The sequence below is a fragment of the Chiloscyllium punctatum genome, chromosome 6 (assembly GCF_047496795.1).
Source record: "Chiloscyllium punctatum isolate Juve2018m chromosome 6, sChiPun1.3, whole genome shotgun sequence".
In the NCBI taxonomy this organism is placed as follows: domain Eukaryota; kingdom Metazoa; phylum Chordata; class Chondrichthyes; order Orectolobiformes; family Hemiscylliidae; genus Chiloscyllium; species Chiloscyllium punctatum.
The window spans coordinates 12,653,975-12,673,343 of NC_092744.1; the positions used below are offsets into that span (position 1 = coordinate 12,653,975).

Sequence of the window (19,369 nt, forward strand, 5' to 3'; positions counted from 1 at the left end):
TTTAAAAATGGAATGATTTGCATTTATGTAGTGCCTTTTGTGACCTCAGGATGAGATCCTTGCTTCTTTCCCACATCACAGCGTACAAGGAGACTGGTTGCAATGCATCAGTCTGTTTGTGGCATTGTGACTGGTGAATAATATTCCTGATGAAGGGCTTTTGCCCGAAACGTCGATTTCGCTGCTCCTTGGATGCTGCCTGAACTGCTGTGCTCTTCCAGCACCACTAATCCAGTATTTGGTTTTCAGCATCTGCAGTTATTGTTTTTAACTCGTTAATCTATTCGTACTGACCTGGGAAATAACATTATGACAGCAAGAATTGTTTTGATTTGTAAGACAGAATTTGTTAGGTTCGCGTGGGAAGCCAGCTAAACGTTGGGTTTGTTCATCAAATCACGTGCAGACGGGCGATCAGTTACAAGAGTTTCCAGTTGGGAAAGATTTGAGACTAAGCAGTTCGAAGATGGGCATGGAGAATTTAAGCAAAAGGCTAAAATCACTGTGTATAATGTGATGGAAATTAATATTCCAATGTGACTATTTGTTTCTTTCTTAAACCCATAAAATTCTGAGATGGCTAGACAGGGTAAACACAGGAGGGATGTTTTCCCATGACCTGGGGGGGGGCTCCAGAACCAGGGTCACAGTCTAAGGATAAGGAGTAGGCCTTTTTTGGACTGAGACGAGGAGAAATGTCTTCACCTGGAGAGTGGGCAGGCTGTGGAATTCTGTGTGACAGAAAGCAGGTGAGGCCAGAAATGTTGGTCATTTTCAAGAATGAGTTAGATATAGTTCATAGGGTGAAAGGAATCAAAAAATATGGCAAGGAAGCAGAAGCATGATACTGAATTGGATGGTCAGCCGGGATCATGTTGAATGACAGAACAGTCTCAAAGGGCCAAATGGTCTGCTCTTACCCCTGTTTTCAATGTTTCTGTGTTTACTCATTCATGGGATATGGGCGTCGCTGGTAAAGCCAGCGTTTGTTGCCCATTCCTAGTTACCCCTTGAGTTGAGTGGTTTCCTCAGCTAATTCAGAGGGTACTTGGGTGAGCCACATTGTTGTGGGTCTGGAGTCACGTAGACCAGACCAAGTAAGTTTGGCAGATTTCCTTCCCGAAAGGACACTAAGTGAACCAGCTGGGTTTTTGCAACAATCGATGATAGATTCATGGACACCATTACTGACCTCAATAATCCTGTTCAATTTGAATGGTAAAAATGAATTTGCATATAAGATCAGTCACTATAACATCACTGATTGATGAACATGCGCTGGTGGACCCCCATTTCTGAGTTTGTGGAACTGGCAGTGGCAAATCTAGTATCGCTTTTGCTGAGCCACAGTTTTAAGGGATTTTTATGTTTGACAGTGGGTCAGTCCTGCCTGAAAATGCTATCCATAACTGTAGGAGCTAAAGCTGAAGTCAACAACTTTCATGGATCTGCTGATATATCACATTAAAAATAGCAGGTTTATTTATAGATCAAACCGTGAATGAAGCTCTCTAGGATGACACTGAACAAAGGTGTCCCTCACTTTCCATTCTGGCCTACAGGAACCCGACACCAATCACTGAGCTGTAATAGTGGTGTCAACTTGTCGGTGTACACGCCCATCTTCACTTCAGAAGCAAGATGCCCAAAATACACTGGGCCCTGTCTTATCATTGAATCCTTACTGTGTGGAAGCAGGCCATTCAGCCCATGCCAACCCTCCAAAGAGCATCCCATCCCTACCCTATCCCTGCATTCCCCATGGCTCATCCACCTAGCCTGCACACCCCTGGACACTACGGGTAATTTAGCATGGCCAATCCATCTAAACTGCACGTCTTTGTGACTGTGGGAGGAAACTGGAGCACCCGGAAGAAACTCACACAGACACGGGAAGAACATGTAAACTCCACACAGCCAGTCATCCAAGGGTGGAATTGAACTCAGGTCCCTGGGTGCTGTGAGGCAGCAGTGCTAATCACTGAGCCACTGTGAAAATCCGCAAGATTAAGAAATGTAGTCGGCAAGATCCGAACCTGCTTGGAGAAACATCAATGGATTTCTAACGCATTGCCTTAACCATTCAGCTCTTACCAGAGACCCTATATCTCTTGTCCCCGAGTGATTAACAAGTCGTAGACCAGTCCCATTGTTTGGAATGTTATGCCTCATTGGGGTAGGCTAAAGCACGGGAAATCAAGCTCCATTATTCCAAGAATTTTCACAGAAGTTAAATACTCATAAATGTGCTGAAGTCCCCAATTTAGCTGCCTTTTAGACTTCAGTCAACCAAAATCATGGACCAGGGTTTTGTTCTGAACAAGAACAACTATTATTACAAATTAATAGATTCTAACTACAGATAAACAATTATAAACCATTGGCATCTAACTCTACAGGTTAAAATGCTAGCTCCCCCCTACATACATATACAGATAGACACAGGCAGGAAAGGTATGTAGTTTTGATGGGGAGGTATCTCACTCATTCCTGTCCACAGGGTTTACAGCTCAGATACTGCTCCTTGATCTTCCTTCTCCAATTAATTGTTTCCAGGAGGGTGCAGGATGACTGATTCACACTCAGAACGGTCTTAGACATTGTAATTTAAAGTCACCATATACAGCAATTGATGAAGGGAAATAAATTGGCCATCTTCAGGCTTGAGGTGCTTTTTACTGCACAGCAAGAAACAGCTTCTCCACCTCTGGACACTCGGTGGCTTCTGGTGAAACATTTACATGCCCAGGTTGTTCAGCTACTTGGGAGCCAATCACCTCATTGTTGGCAGGCAGAAGGCCTTTGTCATGGGTCACTCGTCTGCAGACCAGTCAGCTTCTTGTTGCCGGCCAAAGTTCCATTTGATACCTTGGCTCTAGTTCGTCTGCAAACTAGGCTTCCCCTACGGCTTGAACGAGCTGCTGTGTAAACAGTACTTACAATGAGAGTCCACTAACTTTCGGAATCCTTCAACACTCCTTGATTTTCAAAAACAATTCTATTCCTATTTCAGTCCAAAACTCCAGAGAAAGAATGGGGAATGGACTTTAGAGGCAAAAACAGGAAATGTGGTTGAAAACTGGAGGGGCCTGCAAAATGAAGGGCTAACAATCAGTGAAGGATTTGGAAAAATTGTCTCATCTCACCATGTGTAAAATAAAAGAAAAACAGCAATGATAGAAATGCTTGGCATTCTTGTGACAAATGCCCTGAACAATGAACGAAGCTTCCAGGCTAGGATGTAGCAAGACTGGAGGCAGAAAGGCAACTCATACAGTTGGGAGTGGTAGCATCCCAGAATTTCCTGCATCCCCCTGAATTATTTGCCATTTGGAAAGGCCCAGTCTCTATCTTCCTGCCTTTCTGTGTTCAATTCGCCTCCACTTAAGGAGATAGTGAGGACTGCAGATGCTGGAAAACCAGAGTCGATAAAGTGTAGAGCTGGAAAAAGCACAGCAGGTTAAGCAGCATCAGAGGAGCAGGAGTGTAGATGTTTCAGGTCAGGACCTTTCATCAGTGACCAACTAAGGACCAACTAAGGGTCTCCCTATGCCTGTGCTAGATTGACCGCAGCTACCAGCTCCAGGGGTGTGGAAAAACTGTTCAGACTGATGAGAAAAATAGATTAAATAAAATATTTGAAAAAAAAACTTAAAGCAGACCCCAAGGGTTGTCTCTTGCGGCACAGTCCCTATCCCTGGACCAGGAGGTCTGGGTTTAAGCCCCACCTCCTCCAGAGGTGTTTAACAAGATTTCTGACCAGGATGATTAGGAAAAATCAGTTAAATAAAATAAGAAGACCTCAGCTCGAGTAAACCAGTGACTGGATACAGTGAGAGGGAGAATTGTGAGAGCCACAGTCCTGCTTCCTTCCCCTTTCCACAACCTCCAAGTCCCGCCCCACATAAAATACCTTGGTCTTCATGGTGTTGCTTGTCCCTTCGGCAGCAGCCAAGGCTTCCTGGTGCTGCTGCCCAGAGCTACAGATTGTAGTTGGCTACAACTCTTGCAAGATGGAACCTCTACCCCTTGGGGATTTGATAATACACAGTCTGGGAACAGGAGGACATTCAGCCCCTCAAAACCTAATCATGGCTGATCTCATCTTGGCCTAGACTCCATTTTTCTGCCTGTCCCCCATCACCCTTTAACCCATCAATAGGTGGCACGGTGGCTCAGTGGTTAGCACTGCTGCTCATAGCGCAGGGGACCCAGGTTCGGTTCCACCCTCGGGTGACTGGAATTTGCACATTCTCGCCGTATCTGTGTGGGTTTCTTCCAGATGCTCTGGTTTCCTCCCACAGTACATGGATATGAAGGTTAGGGTGAATTGGCCATGGGAAAGGCAGGGCTACAGGGATAAGTTGGAATGGGTCTGGTTGGGATGCTTCAGAGGGTCACTGTGGACCTGATGGGTCAAATGGCCTGTTTCTACACTGTAGGAGTTCTTTGATTATTCATTAAAAACCTGTCTATCCTCTCCTTAAATTTGTTCAGTGCCCTGGCATCCACCAGGTTAGTGAATTCCACAGATTCACAACCCTTTGAGAGAAGTAATTTCTCCCCATCTCTGATTTCAATCTTCCACCCCTTCACCTAAAACTATGATCTCTCATTCTCGGTTGCCCAGAGGGGAACCATCTGCTCTGCCAACTGACCTCCTTTGTCAGTCCCCTCTTATTTACCGCAATTCATTCTCCTCTTATTCTTCTAAACTCTCGCAAATATAGATCTGAACAGCTCAAGTATAGACCCATGGCTGTTCTACTTCTTGTGTCTCCCATTTTTTTCATTCAGCTCTGAGGGAGCTTGGGCTCAATGATTACATATCAGCCCTCAGAACACACAGGAGCAGAGGGCAAATTTGCCCCTAAAATACCCGGGAAGATCAGTAGGAGCTGCAGGTAGAACCTCTAAGGAGCTACTCCTTCAATCACAGGCTCAATCTTGTGACATAGGTGTTCGATGGCCTAGTGGTATTGCCAGTGGACTACTAATTAGGAGTTTAGATTAGAGTGGTGCTGGAAAAGCGCAGCAGGTCAGGCAACAATCGAGGAGCAGGAAAATCGACATTTCGGGCAAAAGCCCTTCGTCAGGAATGCGTGGGAAGAGGTGTAATCCAGGTCGCTGTGGGAGTCGGTGGGTTTATATAAAATGTCAGTGTCAAGTCGGTCATCATTAATGGAGATGGAGAGGTCCAGGAAGGGGAGGGAGGTGTCAGAGATGGTCCAGGTGAAGTAGGAAAAGGTGTAATCCAGGTAGCTGTGGGAGTTGGTGGGTTTTACAAACCCTGATGAAGGGCTTTTGCCTGAAACGTCGATATTCCTGCTCCACGGATGCTGCCTGACCTGCTGTGCTTTTCCAGCACCACTCTGATCTAAACTCTGGTTTCCAGCATCTGCAGTCCTTACTTTTGCCTTAGTAATTCGGAGACCCAGATAACTTTCTGGTACCCGGGTTCAAATCCTGCCATGGCAGATTCTGGAATTTAAATTCAATAAATATCTGGAATTAGGAGTCTGCAGTGGTTGGGAAGACAGAGAAAGGGGTAGGTCACAGGAGGGGAAAGATGGAGAGATGGGATAGCTAAGGATTAGGAATGAACAGAGAGAGAGAGACACACACAGGACACTGTAAGGGTTGGGTGTGGAAAGAAAAAGGAAGACTGCAGGAATTGAGAAGATGTTGCAAGACAGAAGAGGAGGAGACTGTAAGAAGGAGAGTGAGATCTAGGGAGACTGCTAAGGTTTGGTACGAGGGAGGAAAGTCAGGGTATTAGGAAGGAGGTATGTAAAGAGAGTGAACAATTTTAAATGAAACAGTTTTAAGAAACTACTCTTCCAACCTGAGAGCCAGGAAAACTGTAAATTCCTGAGGTAGTGAATTCCTTGCCGATTAATGTGGAATCTCTAGCTTAAGGATGCATGGGATTAGAATTTACCCGATGGGTGGTAGGGAGTGGAGAATGTACTGGATGCAGTTGTAATGTACATTGCGGATTGTTAAATGTAACTCTGAGATTGTGATCTAGGCTGCATTGCAAAGGTTAGGAGCTGCCTGGTTAGTATCTTCCATACATAATGGAAATTCATTGGTCATGAGCTGTGTGGTTATGGTAATGGCTTTTAGCATGTGGAAGTGTCAGTTATTTTGAAACAAAAACTTTTGGTTCTTCTGCCTGTTGTTTGTGCTAATTTACATACTGTGGTTACAGGCAGTTAATGATTTGAGTTGTGACATGAATCCAGGCAGGAAGGCAAGTGGTGAGAATCACTCTGAGGTCTCCAAATGGATATGGATAGGATAAGTACGTGGGCAAAAAACAGGCAGATGGAAGGTAATGTGGTAAAATGTAAGGTTGTGCACTTTGGCAGGAAAAACAGATAAACTGAATATTATTTAAATGTGGAAAGACTGCAGAAAATTGCAACACAGAGGAATTTGGGGGAAACTGGTACATGAGTCACAAAAAGTTAACATCCAAGTTCAGCAGGGAGTAGGAAAGGCAAATGGAATGTTGGTCTTATTGCAAAGAGAATTTTCTTTTAAAATTCATTCATGGGATGAGGTTCTTGCTGCCTAGGCCAGCATTTATTGCCCATCCCTAATTGCCCAGAGGATAGTTAAGAGTCAACCAGATTGCTGTGGGTCTGATGTGACTCGAGGATAGAATGTAATGATGTCAGTTTCCTTCCCTAAAGGACACTAGTGAACCAGATGGGTTTTTCCTGGCATGGTCACCATTAGACTCTTAATTCCCAATATTAATTGAATTCACATTCCACCATTCTGCCATGGCAGGATTTGAACCTGGGTCCCCAGGGCAATACCCAGGTCTTGGATTAACAGTCCAGTAACAATACCAAAGGTCATTGCCTCCCCTTAGTGGAGTACACAATAGGAATGTCTTGCTGATCCTATACATAAAATGTTAGGTCGACTGTAGCTGGAACACTGTGAACAGTTTTAGTCCCCTTATTGAAGGAAAGGTGTACAGGCAGTGCAGAGATGGTTCACTGGGTTGATCTCAGGTAAATAGGTATTGTTTTACGAAGAAAGGTTGAGTAAGTTTGTACTCACTGGAGTTTAGAAGAATGAGAGGCAAACTTATTGAATGTTGTAAGATTCTTAGGGGGCTATACGAAGACGAAAAGTGTAGTAGGTCAGGCAACATCCGAGGTGCAGGAGAAGAGTTTATTTCCCTTTGTGGGATAGTCTAGGACCAGAGGGCGTAACCTCAGAGTAAAAGGGTCGCCCATTTAAGACAGATATGCAGAGTTCTTTTCTTTTAGGGGGTGGAGGTCTTTACCACAAAAGGCTGTGGAGGTTGGGTCACTAAGGAGATACAAGGCTGAGGTAGTCATGTTTTTTAATCAGGGAGAGAATCAAGGGTGATGGATAAAAGGTAGGAAAGTAGACTCGACGTTTTATCAAATCAGCCATGGTCTTGTTCATTGGTGAAGCAGAGTCATAAGAGTCATGCAGCACAGAAACAGACCCTTCGCTCCAACCAGTCCATGCTGAACATAATTCCAAACTAAACTAGTCCCACCTGCCTGCCCCTGGCCCGTATCCCTCCAACCCTTTCCTATTCATGTATCTACCCAAATGTCTTTTAAACATTGTAATTGTACCCGCAACCATCACTTCCTCAGGAAGTTCAATCCAATCGTAAACCATCCTCTGTGTAAAGCAATTGCCTCTTATGTCTTTTCTAAATCTTTCTCCTCTCACCTTAAAAATGTATCCCTTAGTTTTAAAATCCCCCTTCGTAGGGAAAATACAGCTACCATTAACTTTATCTATACCTCTCATAATTTTATAGACTTCTATCATGTTGCCTCTCAACCTCCTACGCTCCAATGTAAAAACTCCCAGCCTATCCAGCCTTTCTTTATAATTCACACCTTCCATACCTGGCAACATCCTGATAAATGTCTTCTGAACCCTCTCCAGCTTAATAATATTCTTCCTATAACTGGGCGAACAGAACAGGACACAGTATTCCAGAAGAGGCCTCACCAATGTCCTGTACAATCTGAACAGTGGGCCAAATGGCTTACTTCCGCCCCTCTGTCTTCTGGTCTTGAGGTCTTACAGTTTATTAAGGCAGTTATTGAGGATAGTGATGAATTATTCTAATTCTGGTTCTTTGTGAGCCCAGTTAACTCATATGTCAACAGATGTGGTCACTACTTGATTGCAATAAATGAGTTAGTGAGCATGGAAAAGTAGACCCCGAACATCAAAAGTAGCCCTTGAGAAAATCTTAGGAAGACTCGGTGGGGGAGAACAAAAGATATGTCCATCCCTATTGCTAATTCTGAAGTGAATGAGGAAGGTTAAAGGGAGTCGGGTGGGACAAGGATAAACAAGGGGCTGGTGAAACAGGAGAAACACCTGCTCTCATAATTCCTCTCCCTGGCCTGAGGGCCAGGACATGTCTCTGGTGCCCTTTACTTGAACTGTGTTCCAGGAGGAAGGTATTCCTCAGAGAGAGTGCTCAAGACGATTGTCTGGAGCAATGCTTAGATTTTGATTTGAACCTCCTTAGTAGAATGAGTTATTTCTCCTGCTCAGTTGGCCAGATGGCTGTTTTACGAGTCAGAGTAATGTCAAGTGTTTGATTTCTGTATGACCTTCTGGTTACCATGAAGGACTGTCTATCTCAACCTCTCCTCTTGCCTGAGGCATGGTGACCCTCAGGTTAAAACACCACCAGTCCTCTTCCTCTAATGAGAGAGCAGCCTTATGGTGCAGGTAGGATTATGGTAACTTTACCTTTTACCTTTTATTCCTTCTTGTACTTAAGGGATAACTAAAATGCCTTGATAAACTGACACACTGACAATGTTACTAATTTGTCGAGGTTATTACTGTGAGTGATCTCATATCTGATACTGAGAGGCTTTAGTATTTCCACGGTGGAAAACGTGTCGGTGGCTACGCTCAAAGCCAACGCGACCAGGGAAAGTGGTGTGATTTCGGGGCCAGTTGAAGTGGTTTGTGATCAGTGACATCTGTACACCAACCTCTCCAGTTACCGCAGGCACTCGGGCCTGGCTTTTGTTGCTGGGTTCAAAGCCCATTACTTATACAATGTAGATGCTGGCCTTAACTCACCTGATGAAGACTATCGCCTGGATGAAAGAGCGACGCTCCGAAAGCTAGTCTGCTTCCAATTAAACCTGTTGGGCGAGAACCTGGTTCTGGATTAGTGGTGCTGGAAGAGCACAGCAGTTCAGGCAGCATCCAAGGAGCTTCGAAATCGACATTTCAGGCAAAAGCCCTTCATCTGGAATAAAGGCAGTGAGCCTGAAGTGTGGAGAGATAAGCTAGAGGAAGGTGGGGGTGGGGAGAAAGTAGCATAGAATACAATGGGTGAGTGGGGGAGGGGATGAAGGTGATAGGTCAGGGAGGAGAGGGTGGAGTGGATAGGTGGAAAAGAAGATAGGCAGGTAGGACAAGTCCGGACAAGTCATGGGGACAGTGCTGAGCTGGAAGTTTAGAACTAGGGTGAGATGGGGGAAGGGGAAATGAGGAATCTGTTGAAGTCCACATTGATGCCCTGGGGTTGAAGTGTTCCGAGGCGGAAGATGAGGTGTTCTTCCTCTAGGCATCTGGTGGTGAGGGAGCGGCGGTGAAGGAGGCCCAGGACCTCCATGTCCTCGGCAGAGTGGGAGGGGGAGTTGAAATGTTGGGCCACGGGGCGGAGTGGTTGATTGGTGCGGGTGTCTCGGAGATTTCCCTAAAGCGCTCTGCTAGGAGGTGCCCAGTCTCCCCAATGTAGAGGAGACCACATCGGGAGCAACGGATACAATAAATGATATTAGTGGATGTCCAGGTAAAACTTTGATGGATGTGGAAGGCTCCTTTAGGGCCTTGGATGGAGGTGAGGGAGGAGGTTTGGGCACAGGTTTTGCAGTTCCTGCGGTGGCAGGGGAAAGTGCCAGGATGGGAGGGTCGGTTGTAGGGGGGCGTGGACCTGACCAGGTAGTCACGGTGGGAACGGTCTTTGCGGAAGGCGGAAAGTGGTGGGGAGGGAAATATATTCCTGGTGGTGGGGTCTGTTTGGATGTGGCAGAAATGACGGCGGATGATTTGGTTGATGCGAAGGTTGGTAGGGTGGAAGGTGAGCACCAGGGGCGTTCTGTCCTTGTTACGGTTGGAGGGGTGGGATCTGAGGGCGGAGGTGCGGGATGTGGACGAGATGCGTTGGAGGGCATCTTTAACCACGTGGGAAGGGAAATTGCGGTCTCTAAAGAAGGAGGCCATCTGGTGTGTTCTGTGGTGGAACTGGTCCTCCTGGGAGCAGATCCAGCGGAGGCGGAGAAATTGGGAATACGGGATGGCATTATTGCGAGAGGTAGGGTGGGAAGAGGTGTAATCCAGGTAGCTGTGGGAGTCAGTGGGTTTGTAAAAGATGTCAGTGTCAAGTCGGTCGTCATTAATGGAGATGGAGAGGTCCAGGAAGGGGAGCGAGGTGTCAGAGATGGTCCAGGTAAATTTAAGGTCAGGGTGGAATGTGTTGATGAAGTTGATGAATTGCTCAACCTCTTCGCGGGAGCACGAGGTGGCGCCAATGCTGTCATCAATGTAGCGGAGGAAGAGGTGGGGAGTGGTGCCAGTGTAATTACGGAAGATCAACTGCTCTACGTAGCTAACAAAGAGACAGGCATAGCTGGGGCCCATACATGTGCCCCTGGCTACCCCTTTGGTCTGGAGGAAGTGGGAGGATTCAAAGGAGAAATTGTTAAGGGTGAGAACCAGTTCGGCCAAACGAATAAGAGTGTCGGCGATAGGGTACTGTTGGGGATGTCTGGAGAGGAAAATACGGAGGGCTTGGAGGCCCTGGTCATGGCAGATGGAGGTGTAGAGGGATTGGATATCCATGGTGAAGATGAGGCATTGGGGGCCGGGGAAACGGAAGTCTTGGAGGAGGTGGAGGGCGTGGGTGGTGTCTCGAACATATGTGGGGAGTTCCTGGACTGGGGGGGATGGGACAGTGTCGAGGTAGGTAGAGATGAGTTCAGTGGGGCAGGAGCATGCTGAGACAATGGGTCGGCCAGGGTGGTCAGGCTTGTGGATCTTGGGAAGGAGGTTCCCGGACTATGAGGTTGGAAGCTGTGGGTGGGAGATCTCCTGAGGTGATGAGGTTCTGTATGGCTGGGAGATGATGATTTGGTGATGGGGGGTGGGGTCATGATCGAGGGGGCAGTAGGAAGAGGTGTCCTCGAGTTGGCGTTTGGCTTCAGCGGTGTAGAGGTCAGTGCGCCAGACTACCACTGCGCCCCCTTTATCCGCTGGCTTGATGGTGAGTTTGGGATTGGAGCAGAGGGATTGGAGGGCTGCGCGTTGTGAGGGTAAGAGGTTGGAGTGGGGGAGGGAGGTAGACAGGTTGAGGTGGTTAATGTCCCGGCGGCAGTTGGAAATGAAGAGGTCGAGGGCAGGTAATAGGCCAGCGCGGGGTGTCCAGGTGGATGCAGTGTGTTGGAGGAGGGCGAAGGGGTCCTCGGAAGGTTGGCGGGAATCCTGATTGTGAAAGTAAGCTTGGAGGCGGAGGCGACGGAAGAATTGTTCAATGTCACGTCGTGTATTAAATTCATTGATGCGTGGACGGAGGGGGATGAAGGTGAGTCCTTTGCTGAGGACTGATCGTTTGTCCTCAGTGAGGGGGAGGTCTGGGGAGATGGTGAAAACTCGGCAGGGCTGGGAGCTGGGATCTGGTGTGGGTGTGGAGCTGGGAGTGGGGGCAGAACCTGTAACTGGAGTGGGTGTGATGGTGGGGGGAATGGGGGTGGAGTCATGAGCAGGGGGAGTGTTCCCCTCGGGGCTCTGGGGGGTGGGGATAGTGACAGTGGGGTCTGTGGGGGGCATGTCAGCAGAATGCAGGTGAGTGGCGCTGGTGTGGGCAAAAGTGGTGGTGACCACGGCATGGGGTGGCGGAAGTCACTGAGCATGTGGCATCAGCGATGATGTGAGGGGCAGAAGTGATGTCATGTGTGATGCATGAGGAATTGTGAGGGGTGGAAGTGGTTGTGGGAGTGGCCATGATGGGGGCAGAAGTGACATCATCAATCAGTGTGGGGGTGGCAGCTGCATCAGCCGCATGGCTCATGGCATCTGAGTAGATTGTGAGGCCAGGGGAATCTTCTGGAATGTTTGAGGAGCGCTGGTTATGGAGGTGGGTAGATAAAAGTTTGTTGTACTTACAGTTTTTGATGTTTGAGATGGAATTGAAATACTGTTTGTTGAGAGTATGAATTCTCCTGAGGATGTAGTACAGAGAGGGTTCTTTGCAATTCTGAGAGAGTGTGGCCCTCAGCTGAGGCAGGGCTGACTGTAGAGAGGTTAGGTGCCGGCGCATTGCTGCAAGCGTGGAACGGAGGATCTTGAAGGAGAACTGTTGCTGGTGTTTTTGAATCTGTAGTCTGGCTGGTGTTTTTGAATCTGTAGTGTAGTCTATAACCTGGTGTTGTGTGATTTTTAGCTTTGGCCTTAACTCATAGGACATTGATGAAATGGCATTGCACTGTAGAATAACACTGTATGGTGCCTATCGCTGTACATTATGTTGCATCGTCTTTCTTGAAGGCATATTCAGTGCTCTAATGCCCTCTCCTTAGTGCACTCCTTTACATGATCTATTTGATTCTTATTCTGCCTTGTGCATTATCATCAGAGAGAAAGCAGGAGCAGATACTGTGTTGGATAATCAGCCATGATTGTATTGAATGGGGAAGCAGGCTTGAAGGCCAAACATTATCTATGTTTCGTCTATCCACTCTATGCATTACACAGTGCTGAGATCATATTCTGTGTGACCTGGTGGAATCTCCATAATCTGGTTTAATTTTCCTATGTTTATGAAAAGCATTTGCTTTGACTCACAATGAGCCTTAACATAGAAGAGCTACGATATTTATTTTAATGATGATTGAGACGGGAACATTAATGGTGTTAAATATGTGGAATTCCAGGTATGGTGCTGATTCCAAAGTGGTGCACTTCCTTGGCAAGGTCAAACCTTGGGACTACTCCTACGATCCAACGACAAGATGTGTGACACGAGATAGTGACGATTATTCCACCATTATGCACCCTGGGTTCCTCAACCTTTGGTGGGACATCTTCACGACATCAGTCTTGCCACTGCTTACAGAGCACGGTATCTCAAAGGAGACTAGTTCTGGCGCGCAGGAGGTATGTTGCATCGGGAAATGTAGACTTAAGCATGCTGAAGTACTGACAGGCAAGTTGGATGGGAAATTTTTGACATGTTGGAGATCAACTAACATGTAGACAAGTGGCTCTAAAAGAATTGGCCCCATTTAACAATGTGACTTGTAGATATCTTCCTGAGGAAGAAACTCTTCCTGCTGAAATAATTTTTGGTCAATAAATTAATTAAACGAATGCATATATTTATCCTCTAAGCGAATGGTCTTGTTCAGAGGTTGCCAATTTTTTCCCGTTGCTTACTGTTTTTTCCAGAGCTACCATTGGCTCGTGTCACTCCACCAGGGTACAAATATCATACTAAACGAAAAAGCTGAAACAAATGCGGGTGTTATAAATCAGAGACAATACAGAAATTGCAGGAAAAGCTCAGCAGCTCTGGCAGCATCTGTGGAGAGAAATCAGAGTTAATGATTCAGGTGGAGTGAGTTCTGAGGACGGGTCACTCGACAGGCATCTGGATGGTTATATGAATAGGAAGAGTTCAGAGGGATATGGGCCAAGTGCTGGCAAATGGGACTATATTAGGTTAGAAGTTTTGGTCAGCATGGACAAGTTGGGCCGAAGGGTCTGTTTCTGTGCTGTGTATGTCTATGACACTATGACCCGAAACATTAATTGTGATTTCTCTCCACAGATTGTGCCAGAGCTGTTGAGCTTTTCCAGCAATTTCTATATTTGTCTAAAAATCCCATGCTTTAACCCCTTGCTGGGGGTGTACAAACAACCCTCACCCCACCATTGTATTTCCACCAATGCAGCATTGCCACACCTGCTGATAAAACAGTTTTTTTCCCCACTTCCCATTACCTCAAAGACTTGTCACAATGTCACAATCCCCAGCCTGCCCAAACCATGGTTACAGCACCTCTCATTTATCCATTATTGGTGTACACTGGCCTCAGTCCTACATCATCTTTAATAGAAACCACTCATCAAATTCCTTGTGGTCTTTCTGCACATTTTCTCGACAATGCCCTCAGTCTTAAATGACCTCCTTTGTCATTGTCCACCCCATGGTGTCTTTTCTCTCTCCAGGTGGTTCTCTCACTTTCCCTCACCAGCCATTGATAGAATCACAGGATCCCCTACAGTGTGGGACAAGGTCATTCGGCCCATCAAGTTCACACCAACCTTCTGAAGGGCATCCCACTCACTTCACCCTAATCCTGTAACCCTACATTTCCCATCAGTCATCCAGCTTCCTGGCACATCCCTGGACACTATGGGCATTTTGGCACAGCCAATCTACCTAACTTGCACATCTTTGGACAGATGTGATAGTTTCTCCACGATCTCCCTGACCTACTTCTGCGTGCCCACCAGTCTCCTCTTCTTTCAAAGTGTTTTCAAAAGCCATCATTTTGGCCAGGATTTGATCAGCCCATATCAAACTCTCCCTCCACAACTCGCATCCCATTTCCTTGTCACCTTTCCTCTGTGTGGATTGAACACTGTTGGAGTATTTTTCTTTATGTTTCACGTTTTATGTGTTTGCAATCTTCCTGTTTGAATTTGCAATCAGATTATTGAGTTGGCTGTGCACAGAAATCTGCTGAATTATTTTTTCCATCACGACAATGCATGCACACATTTATAGAAAACGGAAATTTCAATGACATCTGAAATTTTCTGATTCTGTGATATCAAAAGTTAATGTTCAGACAAAAGGTATCAAAGCCTTGGAATTAGAATCCCTACAGCGTGGAAACAGGCCCTACAGCCGTAAAGTCCATACTAACCCTCTGAAGAGCATCCCACCCTGACCCAGCCCATCCCTGTAACCATTTCCCATGGTTAATCCATCCAACCTGTACATTCCTGGACACTGTGGGCGATTTAACATGGCCAGTCCAGCTAACCTGCACATCTTTGGACTGTGGGAGGAAACCCACGCAGACACAGGGAGAATATGCAAACTCCACACAGACAGGCACCCAATGCTGGAATGGCGCCCAGGTCCCTGGTGCTGTGAGGCAGCAGTGCTAACCACCGTACCACCCCTTGAACACTATGGGTTAAATTGGTGTTTTTTTTTGTCCTGTATCACATGGGCCCAGAACCCTCCCAGCCTGACTAGAGCCTCCCAGTGTCTTTATGCAGATCAGCAGGACTGGAATCTTGAAGGCAGCAGGCCCAGAATCACAGAATTATTATGGCACAGCAAGAGGCCATTCAGTCCATCATACCTACCCCTAAGAACCAATCTCCCTCATATCCCTGTACACCATTTCAATCCAAATAACTATCAAATACTCTCTGGTATACCACAATTGCCACCAGCACATTTCCATATCCAAACTACTCGCTGTGTGAAAATGTTATTTTTGTCACATCACCCTTGCTTCTTTCGCCCATCCCTTTACATCTATGTCCTCTCATTCTTTTGTCTTTTACATGCGAGAACAGCTTCTCCCTACCTACTCTGCCAGCCTGCTCAAAATTTTGAGAACCTCTTTCAGTCCCTGTGCGGTCTTCTTCGTTCCAGGGAGAACAGTCCCTGCTTCAAACTAGCCTTATCACTGAAGCCTCTCACTCCTGGAACTATTGTTGTAAACCACTGCGTTCTCATCTTCCCTGTAACGCAGCACCCTCAACACTCCAGAAGAGCTCTAATGGGTTTCTCATACAAGATCAACATCACCTCCTTGCTCTTGCACTCTATAAAGTCAAGAGCACTGTATGTGCAACTGGTTTCCTCTACCATCTTCAATGATCTCTTCACATATATACCCCAATTTTAATTAACCTGTTTAGACATGTTATCATCTACCTGGAAGGTAGGTGGGACTTGAACCCTGGACCTACTAGCCCAGAAGCAGGGGCATTACCATTGTACCACAGGACCCTGCCAGCTCCCTGTAGTTTGGAAACGGTTGAGTCCTCCATTGAGATTTCTGACCCATGCGAGGAGAGAGAGACAGAGATAAGGGGTTGTTGATTACCACATTCCCCCAGCAGTCTGTCCCTAGGCCATGCCTATGCATTTGGAGAAAAACACACCAAACTGAGCCAACGTCCACCAGGAATCATGCTAACTGTCTTCACTCCACTTACACATGCACTCAATGGAAAAATAATGAGCTAAAAATGAGGGGAAAAATTGATAAGACTTGAGACAATTTCTCTCAGATAGAGCTCTTGTGGTAGTGTCCCTACCTCTAAGCCAAGAAACTGGGTTCAAGTCCCATCTGCTCCAGAGGGTACATCTCTGAAGAGGTTGTTCAGAAAAATATCTAGGCAATTTCTCTTCCAAACAGGGGTATTCCCAAGGCGAGTGTGTGTCTTAGTTTGGGAAGCATTGTCCTTAATTGAATAAATTACTCCCAAAGGACTGTGTGGGAATGAAATGGTGACTTCTACTTTATTATGTTTAGGCTTGTAAAGGGATGATTTGGGACTCAGTTCTCACTTCGTTCGTCATTCAGGACAACGAGAAAAAAAATGACCAGCCCAGTTTCTGCCTGCTTCTTGATCTCTGCTCTTTGTCATTCAGAAATGTGTATCCTTCCAACTAAGTTAGGAATACAAAAGGGCACACTGCAGTCTTGGCTTGGGCTGACCATTTGGGCCCTAGACATTTGCTTCATCAGGCGAGATGTTGAAGCAACAACTCCTGCAACCCTCTCTGTTTTTTTTTATAAACCTAAATCAGAATTGGGGCAAATGTCCAACTTCTGTAAAACTGGTGGCCAGAGTTGGAATACCACGTTGGATGAGGGATGAAATACGTGTGTGCGTGGGTCCATGGGTGGGATATTACCCCTTGGAAGCTGAATACCCACCTGATGACAATATTCAGGTAAGCCTGTAAAAGCAAAAGCAGCCAAGGCACCTGAAACAGGAATAAGGGCAGCTCCAAAAGCTGCAAATCTGTAGCTAGACAGAGCTCCCTAATTGAAATTTGGGTGCAAGTAGATGGAACTTGCACCCAAGCATGTTCCACCTGGGTTGATCAGACCATAGGCCATCAGACCAGTGGGTCCTTAAAGGTGGCTGCTCACAAAAAAATTGAGAAAACCCTGAAGAAAAAAGTCACTTTTTCTTTTTGGTTTGGAAGCCAGGGTGCCCCTTTGATACCTTGAGAAAATGTCAGAGGTGCTGTTGACGCGATTGTGTACCCACCCTCCCCTCGCATCGCCTTCCAGCACACATCCCGCTCCCCACAACCCCCCCATCCGTTCCTCTAGCCCTGACCGAATGGGAGGCAGAGGGTATACGCCACCCTCCTCGGGAAATGGGAACGATCCTTCAGCGTTCGCTTCCCCACCAGCGCGGTTCAATGACGCCTGACGTGCAAAATCATTTTCTCAACCCGGTCCCACCAGTAAAATTCAGACCTGCGGCTCTGAGCCGGCTCCCTCAACATTCGGCCGTTGCTTCGGTCTTAAATTCACGGTTTGTCGGAACTCTGGAAGGCGGTCGAGATGAGAAGCCATTGTTGTATGCAGTAAACTGATGTGTGAAAGTTCCCACATTGACTCTTTTTCTCTGTCTTCACAAATATGTCTGGCAACCTTTCAGCTGTCATGCTTGGTCTATGCACTGGCTTTCACTTGTGGCCTGTCATTCTGTAGGAAGGTATGCTCAACTTCAAAGGTCCCTGTCCCTACAATCAGTTCTCATTCAACTTTTTGTTTCTTGGTTAATTAACTTTTTTATCAGGGAAAACCTTTGCTAACTCAATAGTATTGACGTAAGTGTTGTTTAAAGATTGTGCGAGTGAAGTATGTGACTTCTTAGTTAAAAAAACGATGGGTCAGCTCCTGACACATGCATGGGAGATTTTTCTGTTTGCATTTTGTTTATTGCTTAATAATGATCAGTGCAAAAGTAGATTGCTGATCAGATATGGAAAGAAGCGTAAATTAGCTGATGCATCCTCGTGTTATATAATTCAAAGTTTTAATCGCAATTAAAATCATTTACAAAGATGTTCCGATGTGCCTTTGCAGAGGTTTAAAGCTTATGGTAAACCTTTCTCATTTTGAAAACTTACAGGAGGATAAGTTCAGTGAGGCTGTCTCCCAGCTTTCAATCACCCCGCCTGATGAAGTGGTCTCCTCAGATGAACGCAGGAAGAAATGGGAACAGGGTCAAGCTGATTACATGGGAGTAGATTCCTTCCAGAACATCCAAAAGAAGCTAGATGCTTACTTGAACTAACAGCAGGTGACTGAAAGCCCCACGTGGTTACCAGCGAGGACTGAATACAGAAGGTCTACAAGCATCTAGGTTGGAGTTCAGTGCATGGCTGGTTTGTACCTAACCTGTTAGTGGCATAGTTTGAAAGGGGTGTTGCTATCAGGCTGTCACCTCAGTGATGAGTGTCTGTAGTAAGAATGTGGCAGAGAGACCAGTAAACATCATCTTTCAGACACCTGAAGTAAATCTCTTCCCAGTATTCAATACTTTGCACATTGACATACTGCCTACTACTGTAATGTTCCTCCAGAAGGCTTTTTGCTTAACTTAGTAAAACAGACTTAATTAAACTTTTGAACTGTGTTATAGACACTGGGTTTAACAGTGCTCGCAGTATTTTACAGATGTTTTAAGTAGCTTCACATGCATGAAAGCCAATAAACTACTGCCTCCCCCGAACACCAGCACCCATGGCTTTACAAAGGACATACTGTACTCCTTTTTTCCATTGTGAGAAAAAAAAGTAATTTCTATCTTTGATGGTAAAAGATAAAACCTAGGGATTGAATTTCTGCAAACTGTACATAACCAGTACCTTAAAACAATGGTACATAGAATTGAAGACTTTTTCAACCTGTTCTGGTATTCGTGTTGTGATTAACCTGCTGACCATCAATTTCTATGTGCCTCATAGCACTTTACCCATGAAATAAACTTATTGGTTTGAAATTGTTGAATTTATTTTTTTAATACATCTTCCAGTGGGTTTAATTATCTCACTTTCCCAACACTACTGCATTAAGTTTCAGATCTCCATCAGCAATGTTTCAAAGCTGCAGAATGGATGCAAAAAACAAAAAAACAAACATTTATATAACCGCCTTTCATGATCTCAGGGCTAATGTCCTTAGAGTCATACAGTATAGAAGGAGGCCCTTTGACCCACCATGCCTATGCCAAGCAACAAACACCCAAGTTTACTAAT

General features: G+C 45.9%; 1 protein-coding gene across 1 annotated transcript in view; it reads left to right on the forward strand.

Moving 5' to 3' along the window:
- The window catches only part of LOC140478717 (glycogenin-1-like), an 85,523-nt gene extending 66,410 nt beyond the window's left edge, over positions 1–19,113 (forward strand). The window contains exons 6-7 of the mRNA XM_072572021.1: positions 12,981–13,203; positions 18,241–19,113. Of these exons, the coding sequence (XP_072428122.1) occupies positions 12,981–13,203; positions 18,241–18,405 (388 nt within the window). The 3' untranslated portion in view covers positions 18,406–19,113. The remainder of the gene's footprint in view (positions 1–12,980; positions 13,204–18,240) is intronic.
- The last annotated feature ends 256 nt before the right edge of the window (positions 19,114–19,369 follow it).